At 37.4% G+C, this 20,075-nt stretch overlaps 1 protein-coding gene across 7 annotated transcripts in view; it reads left to right on the forward strand.

Annotated features, from left to right (window-relative positions):
• The first annotated feature begins 1,352 nt into the window (after window positions 1-1,352).
• ect2 (epithelial cell transforming 2) overlaps window positions 1,353-20,075 on the forward strand; it is a 36,445-nt gene continuing 17,722 nt past the window's right edge. For 2 of the 7 annotated variants that reach the window (XM_067514060.1, XM_067514065.1), the window contains exons 1-16: window positions 1,353-1,696; window positions 2,255-2,434; window positions 3,644-3,723; window positions 5,726-5,818; window positions 8,138-8,320; window positions 8,989-9,078; window positions 9,204-9,311; window positions 9,817-9,890; window positions 10,120-10,250; window positions 11,384-11,499; window positions 12,001-12,063; window positions 16,924-17,206; window positions 18,307-18,431; window positions 18,964-19,083; window positions 19,176-19,244; window positions 19,808-19,918. In XM_067514060.1, coding sequence (XP_067370161.1) covers window positions 2,302-2,434; window positions 3,644-3,723; window positions 5,726-5,818; window positions 8,138-8,320; window positions 8,989-9,078; window positions 9,204-9,311; window positions 9,817-9,890; window positions 10,120-10,250; window positions 11,384-11,499; window positions 12,001-12,063; window positions 16,924-17,206; window positions 18,307-18,431; window positions 18,964-19,083; window positions 19,176-19,244; window positions 19,808-19,918 — 1,779 coding nt within the window. In that variant the 5' untranslated portion in view covers window positions 1,353-1,696; window positions 2,255-2,301. Of the gene's footprint in view, window positions 1,697-2,254; window positions 2,435-3,643; window positions 3,724-5,220; window positions 5,337-5,725; window positions 5,819-8,137; window positions 8,321-8,988; window positions 9,079-9,203; window positions 9,312-9,816; window positions 9,891-10,119; window positions 10,251-11,383; window positions 11,500-12,000; window positions 12,064-16,923; window positions 17,207-17,290; window positions 17,480-18,306; window positions 18,432-18,963; window positions 19,084-19,175; window positions 19,245-19,807; window positions 19,919-20,075 lie in introns of those variants that run through there. The other 5 variants (XM_067514067.1, XM_067514061.1, XM_067514062.1 and 2 more) reach the window with 5 other exon arrangements.

A 20,075-nucleotide genomic window follows, 5' to 3' on the forward strand; every position in this document is an offset into this window, starting at 1 on the left:
ATGACAATTTAGAGAATCTGGAATGATCTTTGTTAAAAATTTGTCGACCAACTGTGTTTTGACTTCTCACAGTAGAATTTTCTCACAGTAGGTCACTGCTGTTGCCAAAGTAGATCCACAGAGATCTACTGTTATTTGGATAACTTTAAATATTTTATTGAAAAACATGAGGAGACAAATTCATGACCTCGGTCAGCCACAAATTCATGAATCAGTCAGCCACCGATTGTGCAAGTTCATCTGCTTAAAATGATGACAGAGGTCTGTAATTTTCATCATAGATATACTTCAACTGTGAGAGAGAGAATGTGGAAAAAATCCAGCAAATCACATTGTAGGATTTTTAAAGAATTTATTTATAAATTCCTGCGTAAAATAAATATTTGGTCACCTACAAACAACCTGCGAAGAGTGAATCGACAATAGGCATTGAAGATGAGACGTGGCTGGGTCTTCCAGCATGACAATGATCCCAAACACACCATCCGGGCAATGAAGGAGTGGCCGTAAGAAACATTTAAAGGTGCCTGGAGTGGCCTAGCCAGTCTCCAGACCTTAACCCTATAGAAAATCTGTGGAGGGAGTTGAAAGTCCATGTTGCCCAGCGACAGCCCCAAAACATCACTGCTATAGAGGAGATCTGCATGGAAGAATGGGCCAAAATACCAGCTACAGTGTGTGCAAACATGGTGAAGACCTACAGGAAACGTTTGACCTCAAACGTTGATAACAAAGGTTATATTACAAAGTATTGAGTTGAACTTTTGTTATTGACCAAATACTTAGTTGGGCGACTGTGGTGCAGGAAGGTAGAGCGGTTATCCACCAATCTCACAGTTGTTGGTTCAATCCCCACCTCCTCCAGTCACATGTCAAAGTGTCCTTGAGCAAGACACTGAACCCCAACTTCATTCCCCGTGAGTGTTGGCCAGCTGCATAGCAGCTCCCCCATCGGTGTATGAATGTGTGATTGTGAGTGTGAATGGGTGAATAAGAAGCAGTGTAAAGTGCTTTGAGTGCCAATAGGTAGAAAAGCGCTATATAAGTTCAGACCATTTACCATTTATTTTACGCAGGATTTTATAAATAAATTCTTTAAAAATCCTACAATGTCATTTCCTGGATTTTTTTTCCACATTCTGTCTCTTTGTCTCTCTCATCATAGGTACACTTCAAAAAGCACAATTTTGCAAAAATCTATTTGTCATTTGAAAGGGTAATACAAATTTCCGACAGTACGTGAAAGTCACAAAGCTGGGCAGCGCACCCAGTGAGCGTTGAGATTTGAATGAACGGACCAATCAGAGGCTTCGCGTCAGTCTTGCCCAATCAGCACGTCCGCCGTTGTTTGCCTTCCTTTTTGAATTGAGCTCAAACAGCAGTCAAGACATCTTTTCTGGACTACTATAGACTAATTTCATGTCGAGAAACGAAAACAAGTCAGGTTTTGGCATATATTTGGACTATTTTCAAAATAATTATTAACATGGATTGAAAGCACGCTTGAGTTTTGACGGAGCGTTCTAAGGTATTTTTTTGAACAGTGCTTTTGTACCGGTGAGGAGTTCTTCGTTGTATTGTTGGCTTACTAGCTCTATAGCTAATCAAATTTCAACTGGTTCAACAGCCAGTTCATCTACGATAGGTTTGCTATCTTTTATTCTTTTATCCAAGTTACGAGCCATCAAAACAGTTGGTAAGTTTTGTCGACTTTGAGTACTTTTTTTATGCTGTTAGCAGCGCACCGTACTTAACCTTTAGCTAACTTGTGACGTTTGGCAAAGACGAGTTGGTGTTGTAAAAGCTGTTGGAATAAGATTGCACATTTGAATTAAAAATCTAAGCCAGGGAGGAAACATTAAAGCTAAGTGCCACGAGAAGAAATGTTTTAGTTTTTGAGTTGTCATTACATGAAGCATGTCTGCGAAAAAAAGCATGAAGATAAGTAAATAATTGAACAGTACTTGCTATATCATTTCAGTTTATCATTATACTTATGTTGTTATGTAGTGTTGTGTGGTTAATGCCATGTAAACAAAAAACTCAAAGTTTCAGAAGGAACTTTTTATCCATCTTGCCTTGTGGTACCACAGTTCACAAATGTTTTGTTTTCTCTACAGTTAAGTGTCAGACTCATGCAGTAATAGTGTTTGAAGTTGTCTCTCGAATTTTACTTTGACAGTTGTCACCCTCCTTCTCACTTCTCTCTGCCTTTCTGTGTTCTCCCTCCGTGCCTCTTTTTGTTGATTCACAGTAACTTTTGATAGTTTGGGTAGTTTGGTCCCTCCTCGGGTTCCTACCATGGCTGACAGCAGCATAGTGACTTTAGGGACAGCTCGGAGTCTGTTGGTGGATTCATCAGTCTATGATTCGAGGAGTGCCGAAACCACAAAGGATCATCTATTTCTTGGCATGTCTAGTGAAGATGTGGAAGGTAGGCTCTACAGGCACCACTTTATTTCTGCTTTTTTCATCCTTCACTAAATACCCAACATAATAAGATATCAAGAACAGAATTTAGGTTTAGAATGCATTATTTTACGTTTTTATTAATACTTTTTAAAAAATTTTATCATTTAGTTTAATAGGACAGCCGAACCTGCAATTAGCAACTTTCATAACAGTGCCTCTGAAAATATTTTATAAGGGTTTTGTTTACTTGAAACTTGATTTCAAGTAACATAACAAGTACATTAATATAGACGGCTAAGCTAGATGGCTTACGTGGATTTCCTTACACCAGGTTTCTTAAGTGCATGTAAACACCTTACCTGAAAAGGCTGATTTCTCTGAGTACCTTGGTTACTTAAGTGCATGTAATGCAATCAGTGTGTGCTCCGTCACTTGGAACTTAAATGGCAGCTGCCATGTGCTTGTGCAATAGTGGGTTTGTGAGTGTGTCTTACTAATTATAAGGAAGTAAGTTACCTCTGAACCACATAGAGATAAGCATTAAACTAGGTACGTCCTTAATGACCAATCCACAATTTCTGTCCTCTAACAGTACTTGTTGTTAACAGTACTTGCTAGATATTATATGTGTGTGTAACTTCAGAGATGTATATATGCCCATAAACAATAAAACTTATGTCCTATAGTCCCAAATACTCTTATTAGATTAAAAAAAATGTTGAAACAAAAGAGAGCTTGAACTTTGTGGTTTTACCTATATTTTCAAGCACTTAGTTTGGAGATCATACATAGAAATAGATAAGAAGGTTGGTCTATTATCAGGGGGGAAAGTGTTTGATTTCAAATGTTTAAAGTGTTTTATTTTGGTTTGTGTATGTGTTTTTTTTTACTTTTGAATGTTTTTATGTTTTGGGGGAAAAGAAATAAGATAATTCATGGTTATGAATTGAAATCAGCTATGGACCGACAATTTCTTGAGATAAGAGATAAAAAGTTGTGAAGCAGGGCATGTCTGAAAGGGTCAAATAGGAATGAACAGTTTTTGAAACTGTAAATCTGACAAAACGTTTTGAGCAGGATCCAAAAATGAAATTATAAACTTGAATTATGTATAATATGGCCTCTTTTGTCCGTTTGAGTGAATCAGGTAATCAGTGTGTCTGTGTGTGCGTCCATGCATTTGTGCATCCATAAACACATTGTTCACTCTCTTTGCCTTCATTTCTTTCAGACATGCTGCCAAAAGTAGAGACGAGGGTTGTTCTGGTGGGAGAAGCGGGCAGAAATGAAGCGCTGGTCAAAGCACTACAGGTACAATGTTAACTGCACTCCACTGAGGATCACTGGCTTTTGTTATGGCGATTGGCCTCTACAGTCTAAGCAGTCATTTTGATAAGTAGGACATGGGGAAATTTGTTTTGAAGGGCAGTGCTGATGCTTCTGAGTTAAAACTTTCAATAGGTGAGAACTTGGTAGTTTTTATTGTTGAATTTGGCTCTGGTGATTTCATGATGAATGTTGATGAAAGTACAAAGACGTGTGATTTACGTAAGCATGCAAATATCATTGAAATAACTCCTGGAAAACTCCTAAATCTGCTACCATGTAGGTTGGGAGCCGACTCAGGATCGGGAAAACTCTTGAGATATTGCTATGACATGCAAGTAGCTAAAAAAAGTGGTAATTTTCTTTTTGGTATCCAGGCCCAACCAGTAGTGTGCTCAAGAACAGATGCAAGGTAGTTGTCAGGCCTTCAGGAATGAAAATATCAGGCCCTAAAAAGTCTTAAATACATTCTTTAAAAAGTGTCACTGCCATAGAATATTTGGGAGCTTCTCTATGTTTCTTGTTTGCAAAGCTCTTATTTGTATCACTTCAATAATTTGTGAACAACAACGTTGCTACTAAAAACTGTCTTTACAGTTTAAGTTATACATTATTATCTATGCGACTGTGTATGAAAATGTACAATGACATCCATACGTGGTTATTTCTTTTACTTTCATCTACCGAATATGTGAACTGCAAGTGTTTATTGAAATGTGCATCATTAAAAGCTGTGATGCTATAGACTTTAAAAACAAAAAGTAATGGTGAATTTTATTCAGATTCGGCCTGAATTAATTTCAAAAAAAGTTTCTGCATATACTATACTTATAAAAAATATACCTATGATTTAAAAAATGACATCGTAGCTGTTTGAACCGCCATAGTTTTAGCCACTTTAGCAACAGTTGCTGTTTAGTGTGATGAAAGCTCTCTGGATTTGTTCAAGATAGAGTGTAGTTCACCTGTATTTCTGAAGTGTTCAGAGCCCAGTATGCAATTGCTATATGTAGGCATTATTTTATTTACTTAATTCTTTTGTTTTGTTTTGCACAGTTTCAGTTTGCGTTACTCTTGTTGTTACTCTTTTTTTCCCTAGATTTTTTTCCTATTTAAGTTAGTTAAATACCAAATGTGCCTCCCCCCCTTTTTTTGGACATACACACAGACAGAAACACCATAGTGGGGATGGCTTAATAAAAAATAGGCATCCATGGAGTAATTGATTTATTTTTTTCCTTTTCTTTTTGTAACATATCACAATTCACAACGTAATTTAACACCCTTTCACTGTGTTTTAATTAGTGTATTCATGGTGTTTATTTGTGTCTTCAGCGGTTTTGTGTGTTAAAGTGTCATGTGAAGGTCATATAAAGGTGTGGCGGTGTACTAAATGCTGCTAAAATGACTTAGTTCCCAGGTGTCTTGGGCAGAGTCACTTGAAAGGGTTTTGTCCTTAAATCATCAATTTCTCCCTGCCAGCCTGCAGCGCAGCCACATCTAAAGACATCTGCCTACATCTCCATCACAGAGCTCCCGATTGTCTGCCTGACCACCTGCCATTGTCGCTCAGTCAACTGACAGAAAAAGAGGCCCTCGTACTATCTTTTTTTTTTTCTTTTCTGTCCCCTTTATTTCTCCTCCCATCCTCTTTTCTTAGAGCTTAGAATTTTTATATACATTTTTAACAGAAACTTCCTCTCCCCAGCCTACCCCCCCTGGAGTTTAATATGTGTTTGAAGCTAATGTCTTTATATTTTCCAAGGACACAGACCCCACCCCTTCTCCTTTTCTCCTGCTTCTGTTATCCCTAAACCCACCCACCTTTTTTCTCTTCATGTGGGGTAAATTATATGCATTTGTCTCTGCTGTTCGCCTTTAGTCTTTATTTTTCATACAGCCTTCTGTCCCTTCTATTATTTTTCTGTGCTTTATTCTTTGAAATACCAATGTTTGAAATCCACTTCCTGCTGGTTGGTTTTTACAGGCAATCAGTGTAATGGAGGTACCGGTGGTAAAGATAAGAGAAGGCGAGGCGGGTGCCGAGGAGAAAACAATGATAAAATCTATAGTCAATATGGTACAGTACGGTGTCTGCCTATCTGTATGAGTGTCTGACATCTTGTTTTGAATGTGGGGAAGTGCTGCACAAATTTTAATTCACAATGGGCACTGATTTAATCATATTGCATGGCAAAATCACAGATGGTGAATTGATAAGGGTGAATATTTACGTGAAAGTGAGATGGTACTTGGTATCCACATCAATCTAATGGAGATATGCACTCAAATGTCAAAGATCTAATATTAAGTTTCAGGCATTCTTTGAATCTTGAGTCTTGCATTAATGATTTTTTTTTTCTTAATGAAAACATCTAATTCCCAGCTGTTAGTGTCTCATGCAATTCTATCCAAAGTTTTATGCACACAAACGATTTTATAAGACCTTATAAGAAGCGTGAACAAGCATTGTGCCTAAAAAGCTTTGATTTTTGAGTGTCATCTCCTGAAGAAGGAATTTTACTTTTTCTGAAATGTGTACATCTGCTTTCTTTCGGAGAGGAGTTGAACAACATCTCTAACATTCTCAAGTCTTTAAAAATGTACAGGGATGTTGCAGTTTCCTTAGCATCACAGAAATCACAGGGAAAGCTCACAGGGATAGCCTTTACTTACTCTTAGAATTCAAAAATACATATTACTTTTTAATGTGTACTCAAAGACAGCAGCAATCTGTAGCCACACTTGTGCATGTCTGGAGGATTTAAAACGCTAACCACAAGGCGCTCAGGCATAATCAAGAGCCCGGCTCTTCCTTAGCACATGTTGAAGGGTCTGAACCCCCCAAAACCCATCCCCATTCCCAGCTTGGCAGTGCCAGTCCCAAGCCCAGTAGAAATTGGGGAACGTTGCGTCAGGAAGGGCATCTGATGTAAAACTGTGCTAAATCAACATGCGGACAAATTATCCACTGTGGCGACCCTGAACTGATGGGATAAGGTGAAAGGACAAAAAAAAAAGTCTTTGTAGATAGTTAGTTCTATTCACCTAATTTTACCCATGCTAAACTAAAAATATGAAGTTTAACATTTGGCATGTTGGCAATGAGAACCACAAAATTTATGAGAACCACAAAAATCGCTGATGTTCCTTTAGCCTCACAGAATCTCCAGTCCAGTTTTGCAACCTCACAGCTGCTCCATAATGTAACCAATCTGCTACCCACAAGTATTTCTAAATTAAATCTATACCCATACTGTTGATTTAACATATCTAGTACGCTGTCGCTAACTTAAAAGGTTTTCACTCATTCGGTTTCCAATATAATACACAGAGAGCAAGTTTTTGCAGTAATTATTACAAATCTACTTTTTAAATTTAATTTTGTTTGTTACCTCTCAGGCGAGTCTAGGAATCTGACAAGGTGTGGTATTCCTCCCTGGCTGTGGACTCTTTTATAGTTTTCTTTTTGTCTTGATTATATTAATGTGTTCATTAGTGATCTATGGAACAGTTTGTAGGTAAAATTTTCAACTGTGGAAAAAAATTAACAGGTTTTGCCTCAGGTTCTCATAGCCAACATATAAACATCCTGTCTATGAAGATGCAGGCTTGATATTGGTATTGATCTGTTCATCTGCTCTTTAGGAAGAAGGCAAATAACTTTGTTTCTCGAAAGGTTCATTTCCAGGGCAATGTGGCTCCTAACAGTGTCGTAACCAATATTTTAACACTGTCTGTATGTATGTCACTGTTGAAGCGTCTCCATTTTTTCTGACTAATCTTCTTTAGTAATTTGTCTTATAAACAGGTTTATAGGTAACACAAGCAATTATCACCTAGGCTTAAATGCCCACTCTGACCATAGCCAAACTATGCACTGATTTAATAGTAGGAGATTCTTTCATCTGAGAGAGTAAAAGTGATTTTAATACAGTAATGAGCATTTTCTTTCCCACTCTAAGTCAAAGACAGGAAATAAGCTTGTCTTTGGTGTGTCAGAGACTGATTGTATACTGTAGTAAATTTTTATTTTAATAATTTCCTGATTGATTGACCTGCAATAATATTAAAAACTTTCCCAACTTTGGCAGTAAAAGGAATAATTAAAAACATTGTTTTAAACACTTATTTTTAAAGGTCATAATAGACCTGGTTGGTTTGGCCATTGGATTTGCTGACTGTAAGACATTATAGTATTGTCCTTGTATATTTTATTTCTTCGAGTTTTTACTAACTAGAAAGAAAATCCTTTTTATATTGAATGAATGAAATGAACTAATAAAATGTAAACATACAACATTCCTTTCATTAACACTGCAGTAATTTTCTGATTTATTGTGTTCTTTAGAATGTTATGTTTATGCTGCTTTACTATATTGTGATTCCTACTCTTCAGGACATCAGCACACCATACATAATGACAGACACTGTGCAGGAGTTTGGGGATGGAGAGAACACTGAATTTGAGACGGTGTTCATCCTGACAGACTTTGACTCTTCTGACTACAACTACCTCTACAAACGCGACAATCGCATTGTTGGGCCTCCTGTTGTTCTGTACTGTGCTGCAAAGGAGGAAGTAAGTTTTTGATTCATAACATATTTATTTAATGTAAAAGATTCAGGCCATGAAATGTTTCCCAAACTAAATACAAAGAAATGATGGCAAATACAGAATTTTAGCATTTGGTTAAAACATAATTTTGCTTTGAATTCAACCTTCAGCCTTGCATTTAAATAATACCATGAGGTAAAAAACCCAATAGAGACAAGCCTGAGATATGAACCTTTAAAAAGTAAATAAACTAGCATGCAAAATAGCATGTTGGTTCTGGGCAAAATAATGAGCAGGAGTTGCCTCTGACGTGCCGTCTGACATGACCCAAATGCCTGATTGTAGGTTGCAATAAACAAGACAGACCACGCCATGTTTGTGCTTAAGATGGCACACATACACACGAGTGTAGAGTTTATTTTGCAGAGCTGCAAAAAGTTCTACGGTACATTTTGTGATAGTGGGCATAGTGTTGAGCCACTTAAAGAAAGCTGTAGGTAAAACATTTTTTTCTCCCCATACTCTGGAGTTATTTTGTGTTGAAGTTCTTCATTGAAGCATCCTTTTAAGTTACTAATAGTTTTTAATACATGCCAAATATAGTGCTGTAATATTTGCAGTAGTGTCCTCAAACTGTTACTTGCAATGGCAAAAGACGAATGGTATTATTAATGTTTTTCCCTTTGCCACAGCCCCTACAATTTTCATGTCGTCCTCTGTACTCGACCACCATGCTTAACCTGTCGCTGTGTTTCACCGGCTTCAGAAACAAAGAGGAAATGGTGAGTTTATGAACAGAATGAAATGAGACATTATTTCTCTCTCCCCCCCCCCTTGTTTTTTTTTTTTTTTTTTTTTTTTTAGGTTTTGGTTAAACTTCTTTTTGGTATATTTGTTGTTGATGTAGAAGAACTTGGTAAATCTGGTTCATCACATGGGTGGAACCATTCGGAAAGACTTCAGCACCAAGGTTACGCATCTCATTGCCTACTCCACACATGGGGAAAAATACAGGGTATGTTTAAATTATTTTTGTTATTTTTTTTGCATGCTGTAGGTTAAGACAAAAGCAATGATTTTGTCCTGCTTCTTTAATTACAGCACCGATTTAAAAAAATAAATAAATAAATAAATAAATAAAAGTTGGGGCAATGTGTAAAGCGTAAATAAAAACAATACAATGGTTTTCCAATCTTATTATCCCATATTTTATTCACAATAAAACATAAACAACATATCAGTTGTTGAAACTGAGACATTTTACTATTTCATAGAAAATAAGTGATGAGGGATTATTGAAAACAAATGTGCTATAAGCATTCACATTGAAACTATTTAAGTCTCAAAGTTGTAATAGTGTGCATAGATAAATATTACGTTATGTTTCTCTCTGTCATATTTTGGATGCACATTTACTTTTTATTTTATTTCACTTTTCACTTTTGTTTATATTTGTTTTTGTTTGTTTGTTTTTTGCCCCTCCCCCCCCTCTACCAAACTGTGTCAAACTGTGCCCTCAGCTGGCAGTGTGCATGGGGACACCCATCCTCACTCCATCATGGATTTATAAGGCTTGGGAGAGAAGAAATGATGTGTAAGTTTAAAATTAAAAGAACGTAGCACCTGTTAACTCAATGTTACATTGCACTGTCCCAGGTAGTGTTGAAGCAGGGATCATGTGTCCAGGAATGCCCATTTTTAGTAAACCGTATGCTAGATGTTTCACATTCACTGCGGTTCTTGTCCACATCAAAAATGTTGAATGATCACAAACCCACCGGTAGAAATTGGATAGTAACCTTGTTTTTCCCACCGGTTTTTAGTTTCTTCCATGCAGGAGAAGAAGAGTTTCGAACTGAGTTTAAAGTGCCTCCCTTCCAGGACTGCATCCTTAGTTTTTTGGGTTTTTCAGAGGAGGAGAAGGCCAACATGGAGGAGCGTACTCTTAAACATGGTATGTGGTAAAGCTCAAAAGGTTCTGTCATAAATAGTGTGTGTGTGTGTGTGTGTGTGTGTGTGTGTGTGTGTGTTGTGCAGAGCATCTTTGACTGCACAGTATTTGCACAGTTGCAAGTTTTAGATCTTTATTTACCTTAGCACATTACATTTGTAGTAACAATATATTGAAGTGCCAAGTCTTAGCTTTAAATTGTCTGGGTTTGTCACAATATTAAGATAACTGTGGTAAATAAACAAGAACAATTTAAATATAGTTGGCGACTCTGTTTCTTGGACAGCTTTGTGTCATTTTATGTAAGATCATGTGAAAAGGAGCTCAAACATGACTCAGTTGGTTAAAAATTAAAAGTTGGTAATTATTTATAGTATTGAAATTGTGACCTGGAAAATAATATAAATTGATAACTAGGTTATATAAGGAACTTTATTTAATAAACTATACAGAAACCACTGGTGTACTGAGCCTCATACACAAAACATATCAGCAAAGGAAAACAATAGCTGATTAAACAAGCTTTGTTTAAGCTTTGAAGACAGCCCCAAAATAACGAGCAGTGACAAAAAAGAGCAGGTTGAAGATGTCACAATCCACTATGTGAAGACCATTACATTAGCAGACACACAGAGACCATTCCATAAGACGCCTCATCAGCAGAAAGAATAGGCGAAATATGTTTTATGGATTGATTAGACAAAGCTCTATCTCTACAAAAGTCCTGGAACATGACTGACTGTGTTCAGAGACATTTTATGGCAGTTTTGATGAAACAAACTGGATGAACTCATTTGTAAGAGGGTTTTGTGTGTTCAGGTTGAGCTAAGTTCATCAAAACATACTGATTAACTGTGAAGAGGTGACAAAACTTTGGGAAGTTTGGGAATTATGGTTCTACATTTTTTTTTTTTTTTTTTTATTACACAATTCATTTTATTTAATGATGTAAACCTAATAAATTTTAATTGAGACTTGGTGCTTGTAGTACATGTAGAATACATTTATTCTGTTTGAAACTGAGTAACCTAAAAAAAACCAAAAGTGTAACTATGCAAATGTCTGTACACCTACTGTTTGTGTATTCATATTTTGATATGTTTTAGAATCCATGTCTCTGTTCTTCTGTGTGTAAGGTGGGAGGTATCTTGAAATTGGAGATGAGAGGTGTACACATATGGTAGTAGAAGAAAACTCCGTGAAGGAGCTGCCATTTTCTCCATCCAAGAAACTATATGTGGTCAAACAGGAGGTAGGCCTTTGTTTTTTTTTTTTTTGTTTTTTTGTGGTTAATGCTAGCATAAATCTGTTGGTAGTATAATATTTGTAGAATTTTAGATGGGATTTGAAATATTGTAACTTTGTTTTAAAAATTTAAAAGAGACTGGGAAGAGTAAAAAAGAATCAAGAACTTATAAATCCTCTTTTTTCAAATTATTTGGCAAATTGCCAAAAATGTTTCTGATCAGAATTTCTTTTAAGTAAACCCTCTGTCAATATTCTTCCTTTCCTCTGCCTGATGTCAAAAGAGTGACATCAATAATAGATTTCACCTTCTAGTAGATGAATAATTTGAACCAAGGTAGAGTGGAAGTTTGGCTTTAGTTATAGTCCCACAATCAATACTAGATATTCTTTACCAGTTTTGATTTTTAGTGCAGTGTCTTCCCTCCTTTGTATCATAAATCCATTTTAACCTTCCCTTTGTGCTAACCCAGGAATCAGTAAAACACTTGTCTCTTTTCTTTGCCAGTGGTTCTGGGGAAGCATTCAGATGGATGCTCGGGCCGGAGAGTCCATGTACTTCTATGAGAAGGTGAGCAAAAATATTTTTGAAAGTCAATGTGCATTTTGTTCACTAGTCTCCACAGCAACATCATAAATCAGTTTTTCTGTTACTTATATTTTATACATTTATGTATGAAATATGAAACCAACTAGTTAATTAGAAACAGGCCTAACTAAATTGTGAAATTTGTATTAATGTATTTTTCTAATTATATTAGTAGTATAATTCAAACTCTGTTAATTTAATTATTGACCATCAACATCTGTTATCTGAGCATGGAATAAGTAAAGTGTAAAAAATATTATCTTGATAATATTCAATTCACTTCAACTTTATTTATATAGTGCCAAATCACAACAAAGTCTGCTCAAGACACTTTACAGAATAAAGTCAAGACGATTAAGATGTATAGAGAGAACCCAACAATTCCCCCTGGAGCAAGCCCTAGGCAACAGTGGAGAGGAAAAACTCCCTTTAATGGAAGAAAACTCCAGCAGAACCAAGCTCAGGGTGGGCAGATCTGCCTTGACCGGTTGGGGTGAGTGGAAAGTGAGGAGAGAAAAGAAAAGAGCAAAAAAAAGCAACAAAATAACATCAGTTAGGTTGGAAGGACCAGTAGCTGCACATTGGAAAACACACAGCTTCAAAGCCTGGGAACACCTGCAGAGAGAGACTGAGAGAGGGAGACAGAGAAGGAGAAAGACAACTACGGGAGAAAAGACACAGTTAATGTCATACAGTAGTGACATTTGTAGGGTGAGAGGAGAGAGGGACAAGAGGAGGAAAGGAGCTCAGTGCATTGGGGGGTGGGTCCTCCAGCACTCTAAGCCTATGGCAGCATAACTATAGCCTAGACTTAAGAGTAGAGAGGGTGTCTGCTTCCCGAATCAGAACTGGGAGCTGGTTCCACAGGAGAGGAGCTTGATAGCTCAAGGCTTTTTCTGCCATTCTACCTTTGGAAATTCTGGGCCTGCATTCTGAGATTGAAGTGGTCTACTGGGATGATATGGTGCTATGAGATCTTCTATATATGATGGAGCCTGACCGTTCAGAGCTTTATATGTAAGAAGCAGAGTTTTAAATTTTATTCTAAATTTCATGGGAAGCTAGTGAAGGTGAATTATGATCTCTCTTGCTAATTCGTGTCAGCACTCTTGCTGTAGCATTTTGGATTAATTGCAGGCTCTTTAGAGAGTTACTGGGGCATCCTGAAAGCAGGGAATTTCAGTAGTCCAACTTAGAAGTAACAAATGCATGGACTCATTTTTAAGCATAACTTTGAGACAGAATGCTCCTATTTTGGCAGTGTTTTGTAGGTGGAAGAAGGCTGTTCTAGAGATTTGTTTTATATGTGAGGTAAAGGACAAATCCTGGTCAAAATAACTCCAAGGTTCCTTGCAGGTAGCACTGGAGGCCAGACTTATGCCAGAGTAACGATATGGTTGCACATCATATTTCTTAGATTTTTGGGCCCAGATACTTTGAATTCAGTTTTGTCTGAGTTTACAAGTAAAAAATGATGGTACATCCAGGCCTTTATGTCTTGTAGGCAGGCTTGAAGCTGGATTTACTGATTTTTATTTACTGAATGAAAATCCTGTGTTTTACTCTTTCTGTTATTTAAAAAAAAAAGGGGATGCACCTGCCACATCTTTTGTATCTGCCACTGTAGATACTTCATATTATAGATGAATATTTAGCCAAATATTCATCTTGCTCTGCTTGTTTTGAGACTAACCTTGCACTACCTATTGCTGATCACAGTGATCAGGTGTGTTCAGTCAATCAGAAAGTGACAATGGCGACATAAAGCCGTTTAACCAATGGGTTATTCAGATTTCATGTTCATTACCAATAGCATAAAAGACCTGCTACTGGAGACGTTTGTCATTTTAACCAGTAAGTGCAACATCAGTACTGGCTGAAGAAGTTGCTAGCTGAATGTGAATGTATACTGACATTTGCTACTGATACGCTAAATGGTACAAGTTTGGCAAATCCATCTTTGGCATTTTGTCATCATAACTAACTGATCTTTGTTTCCACATTAGCATCAATTCTTATTCTCCTCTACAGCAGAATTCTGCAATCTAGATTCTTCTGTGAAGGATGGAAGCAATGATGCCAAACAAGCAGGCTTATTTCACTAAAGTAAATCGGCTTCAGATAGGCTTGATTTTTGTCGATACCAAGCTTTTCAAAAAATATTTGAATTGCCACTAATACCAAATATGCGGATTGAATTAATATACCTCTAGTTTCATTTCTATATGCCTACAGAGAATTGTGGAAGGTTTTTTTGAGTCTTAACTGCAGTTTCTCTTCAGAACCTTTTTCCTCAGCCATGATTACGCATTATTTCTACTGCAAACTACTTTTTATGGCGTATTTTCCAGTTGGGTCTAACAGCAAAAGTACTTTTAGCTCTTCCAAGTGACCACTCTCAAAGGTGGAGTGATAAATCTGCTATTAGAGAAAAGAGACAGGATCACTCTCACAGATGGTGGTAAAAGTACTAAGTTATTGGTGCTTAAATTGAGAGAGGGGTTCACACCCTGCCTACTTTCTGACCTCTTGACTTCTGACCAGTGTCCAAAGTGGGCATGCTTGTAGGATTGTTGGTTTCAAAAATTGTTGCACTTGACATCCCCAGTTCTGACATTTAAAATGTGTAATGTGGGATGGGGTGCTTTTTGCCATTCTGACAAACACTTCACTGAAGTACATTCACACCTCAAACTTACACTTTTCCTCCCTTAAACAAAACTGTCTCTTTAATAAAGTGATTATTGGAACATGTGAAGTGCTTGTCACTAGAAAGAAAGCACCGTTTTTAATGTTCCTTTGTTCGTCTCTCCAAATAACTGAAACTTGTACCTGAATTCATGAAATTAAGAGGTTCAGCAAAAACCCCTGCACAGTAATGTTGTTGTGTCTACCTGCTGCTTCATCTGATCACACCGTGCTGGGATGTAGTTAAAAATTGTAGAGCTGCAGACTTGTTACTGTACCATTACTTCAGTTTGTGCGATGACCCTGACGCATGACCCAGTTTATTCTGTATTGTTAGGCTCTAGCTTCTACTGCCAGTTACCAGTTGAGGTAAAAACTTACAGGTGAAATCAGATGTTTACATACACTGTATAAAAAGACACAAACTTTTTTTTTTCTTTCTCACCATCTGACATTAAATCAGACTAAACTTTTCCTGTTTTAGGTCTGTTAGGATTACCAAAATTATTTCTCTTTGCTAAAAGCCGGAATAATGAGAGAAAGAATTTTTGTTTTTGTTGTATTACTTTGTTCGAAGTCAGAAGTTTACATACATTTCCTTAGTATTTGGTAGTATTGCCTTTAAACTGCATGACTTGAAAGACCCATTTGCTCCCAAACTCCCCCCCCAAAACATCATGCTTCCACCCCCGTACTTTACAGTTGGGATGGTGTTCTGAGGTTTGCAAGCTTTCTCATTTTCCTCCAAATGTAACAATGGTCATTTACAATGTCCAGTTACATTTTAGCTTCAATCAGACCACAGGACATGTCTCTGAAAGTTAAGGTCTTTTACCCTGTGGGCATTTTACAAACATAATTTTTATGTTGCTTTTGGAGTAATGGGTTGTTGCTCGCTGAGTGGCCTTTCAACCCATGCTGTTACAGGACTCGTTTCACTGTGGATAATGACACTCTCTAACCAGCTTCAGCCAGCATCTTTTACAAGGTGTTTTGCTTTTGTTCTGGGGTTCATACTCACATTTTGCACCAAAGCACGTTCATCTTTGAGGCACAGAACCTGTATCCTTCCTGAACAGTATGATGGCTGGTAATTGTCACGGTGTTTATACCTGCGTATAATAATTTGAAGAGATTAATGTGGCACCTTCAGGCATCTGGAAATTGTGCCCAAGGTTTAACCACACAAAATTTTGCTTCCTAATAACTTACCAAATTTTTTTTTTGTTTTTCTACTTGGTAAGTTTTTTTGTCCCCCATGATTTAAAACAAGAAAGCAGTGTGTTTCATCCACAGGTGTGCTTCCAATTAACTCAAATGTTGTCAATATTGTTCTTGGTGTATATAAACTTCTGACTTTGATTTAATTTCAGACACTGAGGGGATAAAAATGATTGCATTAAAAAAAACAGTGCATGTAAAGTTCTGATTTCAACTGTATGTCCTTTTGAAAGTAGCTCCTAGCACTGTAAACACGTCAACTTTACCCGCCTCAAGTTAACTTATGCTCCTGTGCTCCTTTTTTTTTCATCTATAACCTTCCTATGTAATTAGCAAAGGTTATTACCCCCTGCAACATTAAGCTTGATACTGCCACTGCATGTTTTTCATGTGCAGTTCCATCATAATTGCTTCACTGTTTGCCAAGAGTATGGGGTTAGAAGAAGTTAACTATCACAGGTCACATTCCAGATTACCCTGACATATTTTTCTACAGTGCGATCACTTAAGGTTGGTTTGTGATTAGATGCGGACAAGAGAAGTTTCATGTCTGTCTCCCTCTCGCACACGTACACACAACCTTGCAAAACATTTTAGACAACCATATCCACTTTAGAATTATTTTTTTGCAGAATTTAGTGTGAATATATTTTTAACCGATGCAGCCACTCACTGATTCTTGCATTGGTTTTTCAGTTCATATAATTTATTCCTTACACCCATAATAATTTTTTCCATTAGTGATAATTTTTATTGTAAAGCAAGCAGCTTGACTAAACAACAAAGCTCAGATTTTAACATGGTGCAAAACCACAAAGATGACCGAGAAGACTAATGGATTAACTGATTATTGATTTAAGCTTATTAGCCTTGTGATCATTGTTTCTGTTCTTAATATTTTTTCCCACTTTATTGGCTTCCATTGTATTTTAGAATGACAGTCCAGCCATGAAGAAGGCAGTATCTCTTCTGTCCCTCACCACCCCCAACAGTAACCGTAAGCGTCGACGTCTGAGGGACACACTGGCCCAACTCACAAAGGAGACAGAGATCTCTCCCTTCCCTCCACCACGCAAAAGGCAGTCAGCAGAACACTCCATAGTTTCTCTGGACTTCTCGAACACCCCTGAGGCATGCAGGGCCTTGACTGGTAAGAGGACAACGACGGGAGACTGGAAAACCTCTGCTAACAGAACAAACCCATGCTTTCTTGACAGTAAGACCATTTATGGAATATATTGATGAATTTTTCTCTCGCTTATAGGAGAACAATAACAAGAAAACATTTTTGTTGTTCCAGACAGCAGAATAGGAAACAGTTCAGTGAGCATTGCGGACAATAATGTGACCATGAATAGGATAAGAATAAGGAAAACCAGGGAGAGGAGAGTTAGGACAGACAGGGAGGATTTGAGGAAAAGGTCCTGCCTGAGTACAGGTACCCTTCAACATCCAGAGGAGGAGCAGAAGTGGCTAGGAACTTCTGCAGGTTTGTTTTCAAGAGTAAAGGCCCATTCTTGCTTTCTGCATTAGCATGTCTGCTACGGTATGTAATATAAACTGTGTTATCAGCTAAGCCCTTTAAGGCTTGAGATTGACATCTGCATGTAGCCTCACATTTTGCATCCACACAGTACCATGTTCATGTTTTATACTTCTTATTGAAGTACTATATTATGCATACGCCAGCAGGGAGTTGTGAAGTAAACATGTGAGAATGGACCTGCACAGGCTGGAGTACCTTTCCTGACAGCATAAACGTATTTAAGCATTTTTTATTGTGTGGTCTTTTCCTCAGATGGGAGAAAACTAATCAAATGAATACCAAATACCCCTGCCTTTTGTTACACAAGCCGATTCAGATGAATTGCAAGGGCAATTAAATTCCATACTGAGCAATTCATCATATTATTATAATTGTTCTTTAATATTATGTTCAGGATGACAATAGGTGATGCCAACTACGGCAATACAATTAATATTACTAGCATTATTTTAGTGTGGAATACTAAATTAAACAATAAAATGACCCACCGAAGAAAAATTTTAAACGGTGACATCCTGAAGTTGAAATGGAACTTAAAAAAGAACATTGCAGCATCGAAATTGTTGTGCTACGTTCTGATAAATGGTTCAATTTTAGGACAGATGCCAACAGGTCTCCTATGGAATAATTCATCGGTGATAGAAAACAACAGATAATGAAGTAACATTTCCTTAGTTGTAATTGACTAAAAAGAATCCAAGTACAACATGTTGTCAGTACGGTATGAGCTTAACAGTTTGTCTTCCTCCCTCCCACTCTTGTTCCCCTAGAGAGCTCAAAGCCATCAAAGAGTTCGACTCCAGTTCTCTCCAAGCAGTCAGCCAGATGGCAGGTCTCCAAGGAACTCTACCAGACTGAGAGCAACTACGTAGACATCTTAAACACCATCCTAAAGGTAACTGTCTGGGTCTTTGTGTCCACACAATGTGCAAAGTTCTAACACTCTCTCACAGGTTTGCCAGTCTGTTGCCTCCGACAGCAGTTTCAGGCCGAAATACAACTACTACATGTGGATGTGGGCATGCATGCTCTCACTTGGCCTGTCTTATCAGTTGGTTTCAGCAGAGTCAGACAGCTGACCAGTGAGGGGGAAAATGACCTGCCTCACCATTTCTCTTTCTATCTTTCCTTTAAAATTACATTTTACTTCTATTTCTGTATTTCTTTGTTTTTCATTGTTTCTCTGCTTTATATTCAATATTACTTTGCCTCCCTATCATTTGCTGGACCAAACAACTTTCCTTTATTATTTTGCAATTGATTTGCTGAGTATCTCGACACACCTAGTCAGTAGGCTGGGATTTGATCCTGCAGAGTTCTGCATCCTATAATGGTGCTCTACCCAGTTGGGAAAGTCAATGTCTGTGTGTCTAGGTTTGTTCATCTTTGTGATAATTGCATTTATCTGTCTGTCTATCTATCTGTAGCTTTTCAAACATCCATTGGAGAAAGAGGAGCAGTTGGGTGGACCCATCCTGGCCCAAGAAGAAATCAAGACTATATTTGGCAGCATTCCAGACATATATGATGTTCACACCAGAATCAAGGTAGTTTTTAAATTACCATATTATTTTGGTGTTGAAACCTTTTAACCTTGTGTTGTTGAACATTTATTTTCTATTTGTACTTAATTTACCAGAATGACCTGGAGGAACTCTTGACAGAATGGTCGGAGGAGAGGAGTGTAGGAGACATTATTCTCAAATATGTGAGTTGAAACAGATTCATATTAGTGTGTGTGTGTGTAATTAGTGTATAACAGAAGCAACATTAATTGGTAGGAGAGTCTAAAGCCTCTTTCACATGTGAACCCTGGACAATGTCGGGAGAAATCCACTTTGGACAGTTTCCAGAGTTTTGTTTTGTAACGCACAGCTTTACAAAAAAAAGATTCTATCAACTAACTACAATGACAGTTGACTAATAGAAATATCATCAAAACACACATTTGCTCGCTTTAGATCTGAACCTGAAAATTTGGGACAGTGCAGCGTGCTGCAATCACAAGCTCACACATAAAACAGCATTGTACTAGAGAGCTCGAAGGATACATGATAAAGTCGGGAGCATGTTACTCAGGCATTTGCATTCCCACATACACCCCCTCCGAAAAGTCAGGAGAGTGTCAGAATGTGTGAAAGGGGCTTAAGATAATAACATTGATCAGTATAACTAAAATTGCTTAGCATCAGATTTAACTCCTATTAGTCTGAACTTATATCTGAACTTCTCTTCCTGGTTTTAACCTGCCCTTTTCTTCTTGAATTCCAGTCTAAAGAGCTGGTGAAGGCTTACCCACCGTTTGTCAACTTTTTTGAAATGAGCAAGGAAACTATTGTTCGGTGTGAGAAACAAAAACCACGCTTTCATGCTTTTCTCAAGGTATGACATCTGGATTTGTATTCTGTTTGTTTCCCTGAATTTGACACACACAACAATTTTTGAACAGCAAACTTATAGATATAGGCCTTTGTAGGTAGAGAAGCGCTATATAGTGCAGACCATTTACTATTTACTTTATTATTTATTGACTTGTAGC

This window comes from Channa argus, chromosome 8 (assembly GCF_033026475.1).
Source record: "Channa argus isolate prfri chromosome 8, Channa argus male v1.0, whole genome shotgun sequence".
Lineage (NCBI taxonomy): Eukaryota > Metazoa > Chordata > Actinopteri > Anabantiformes > Channidae > Channa > Channa argus.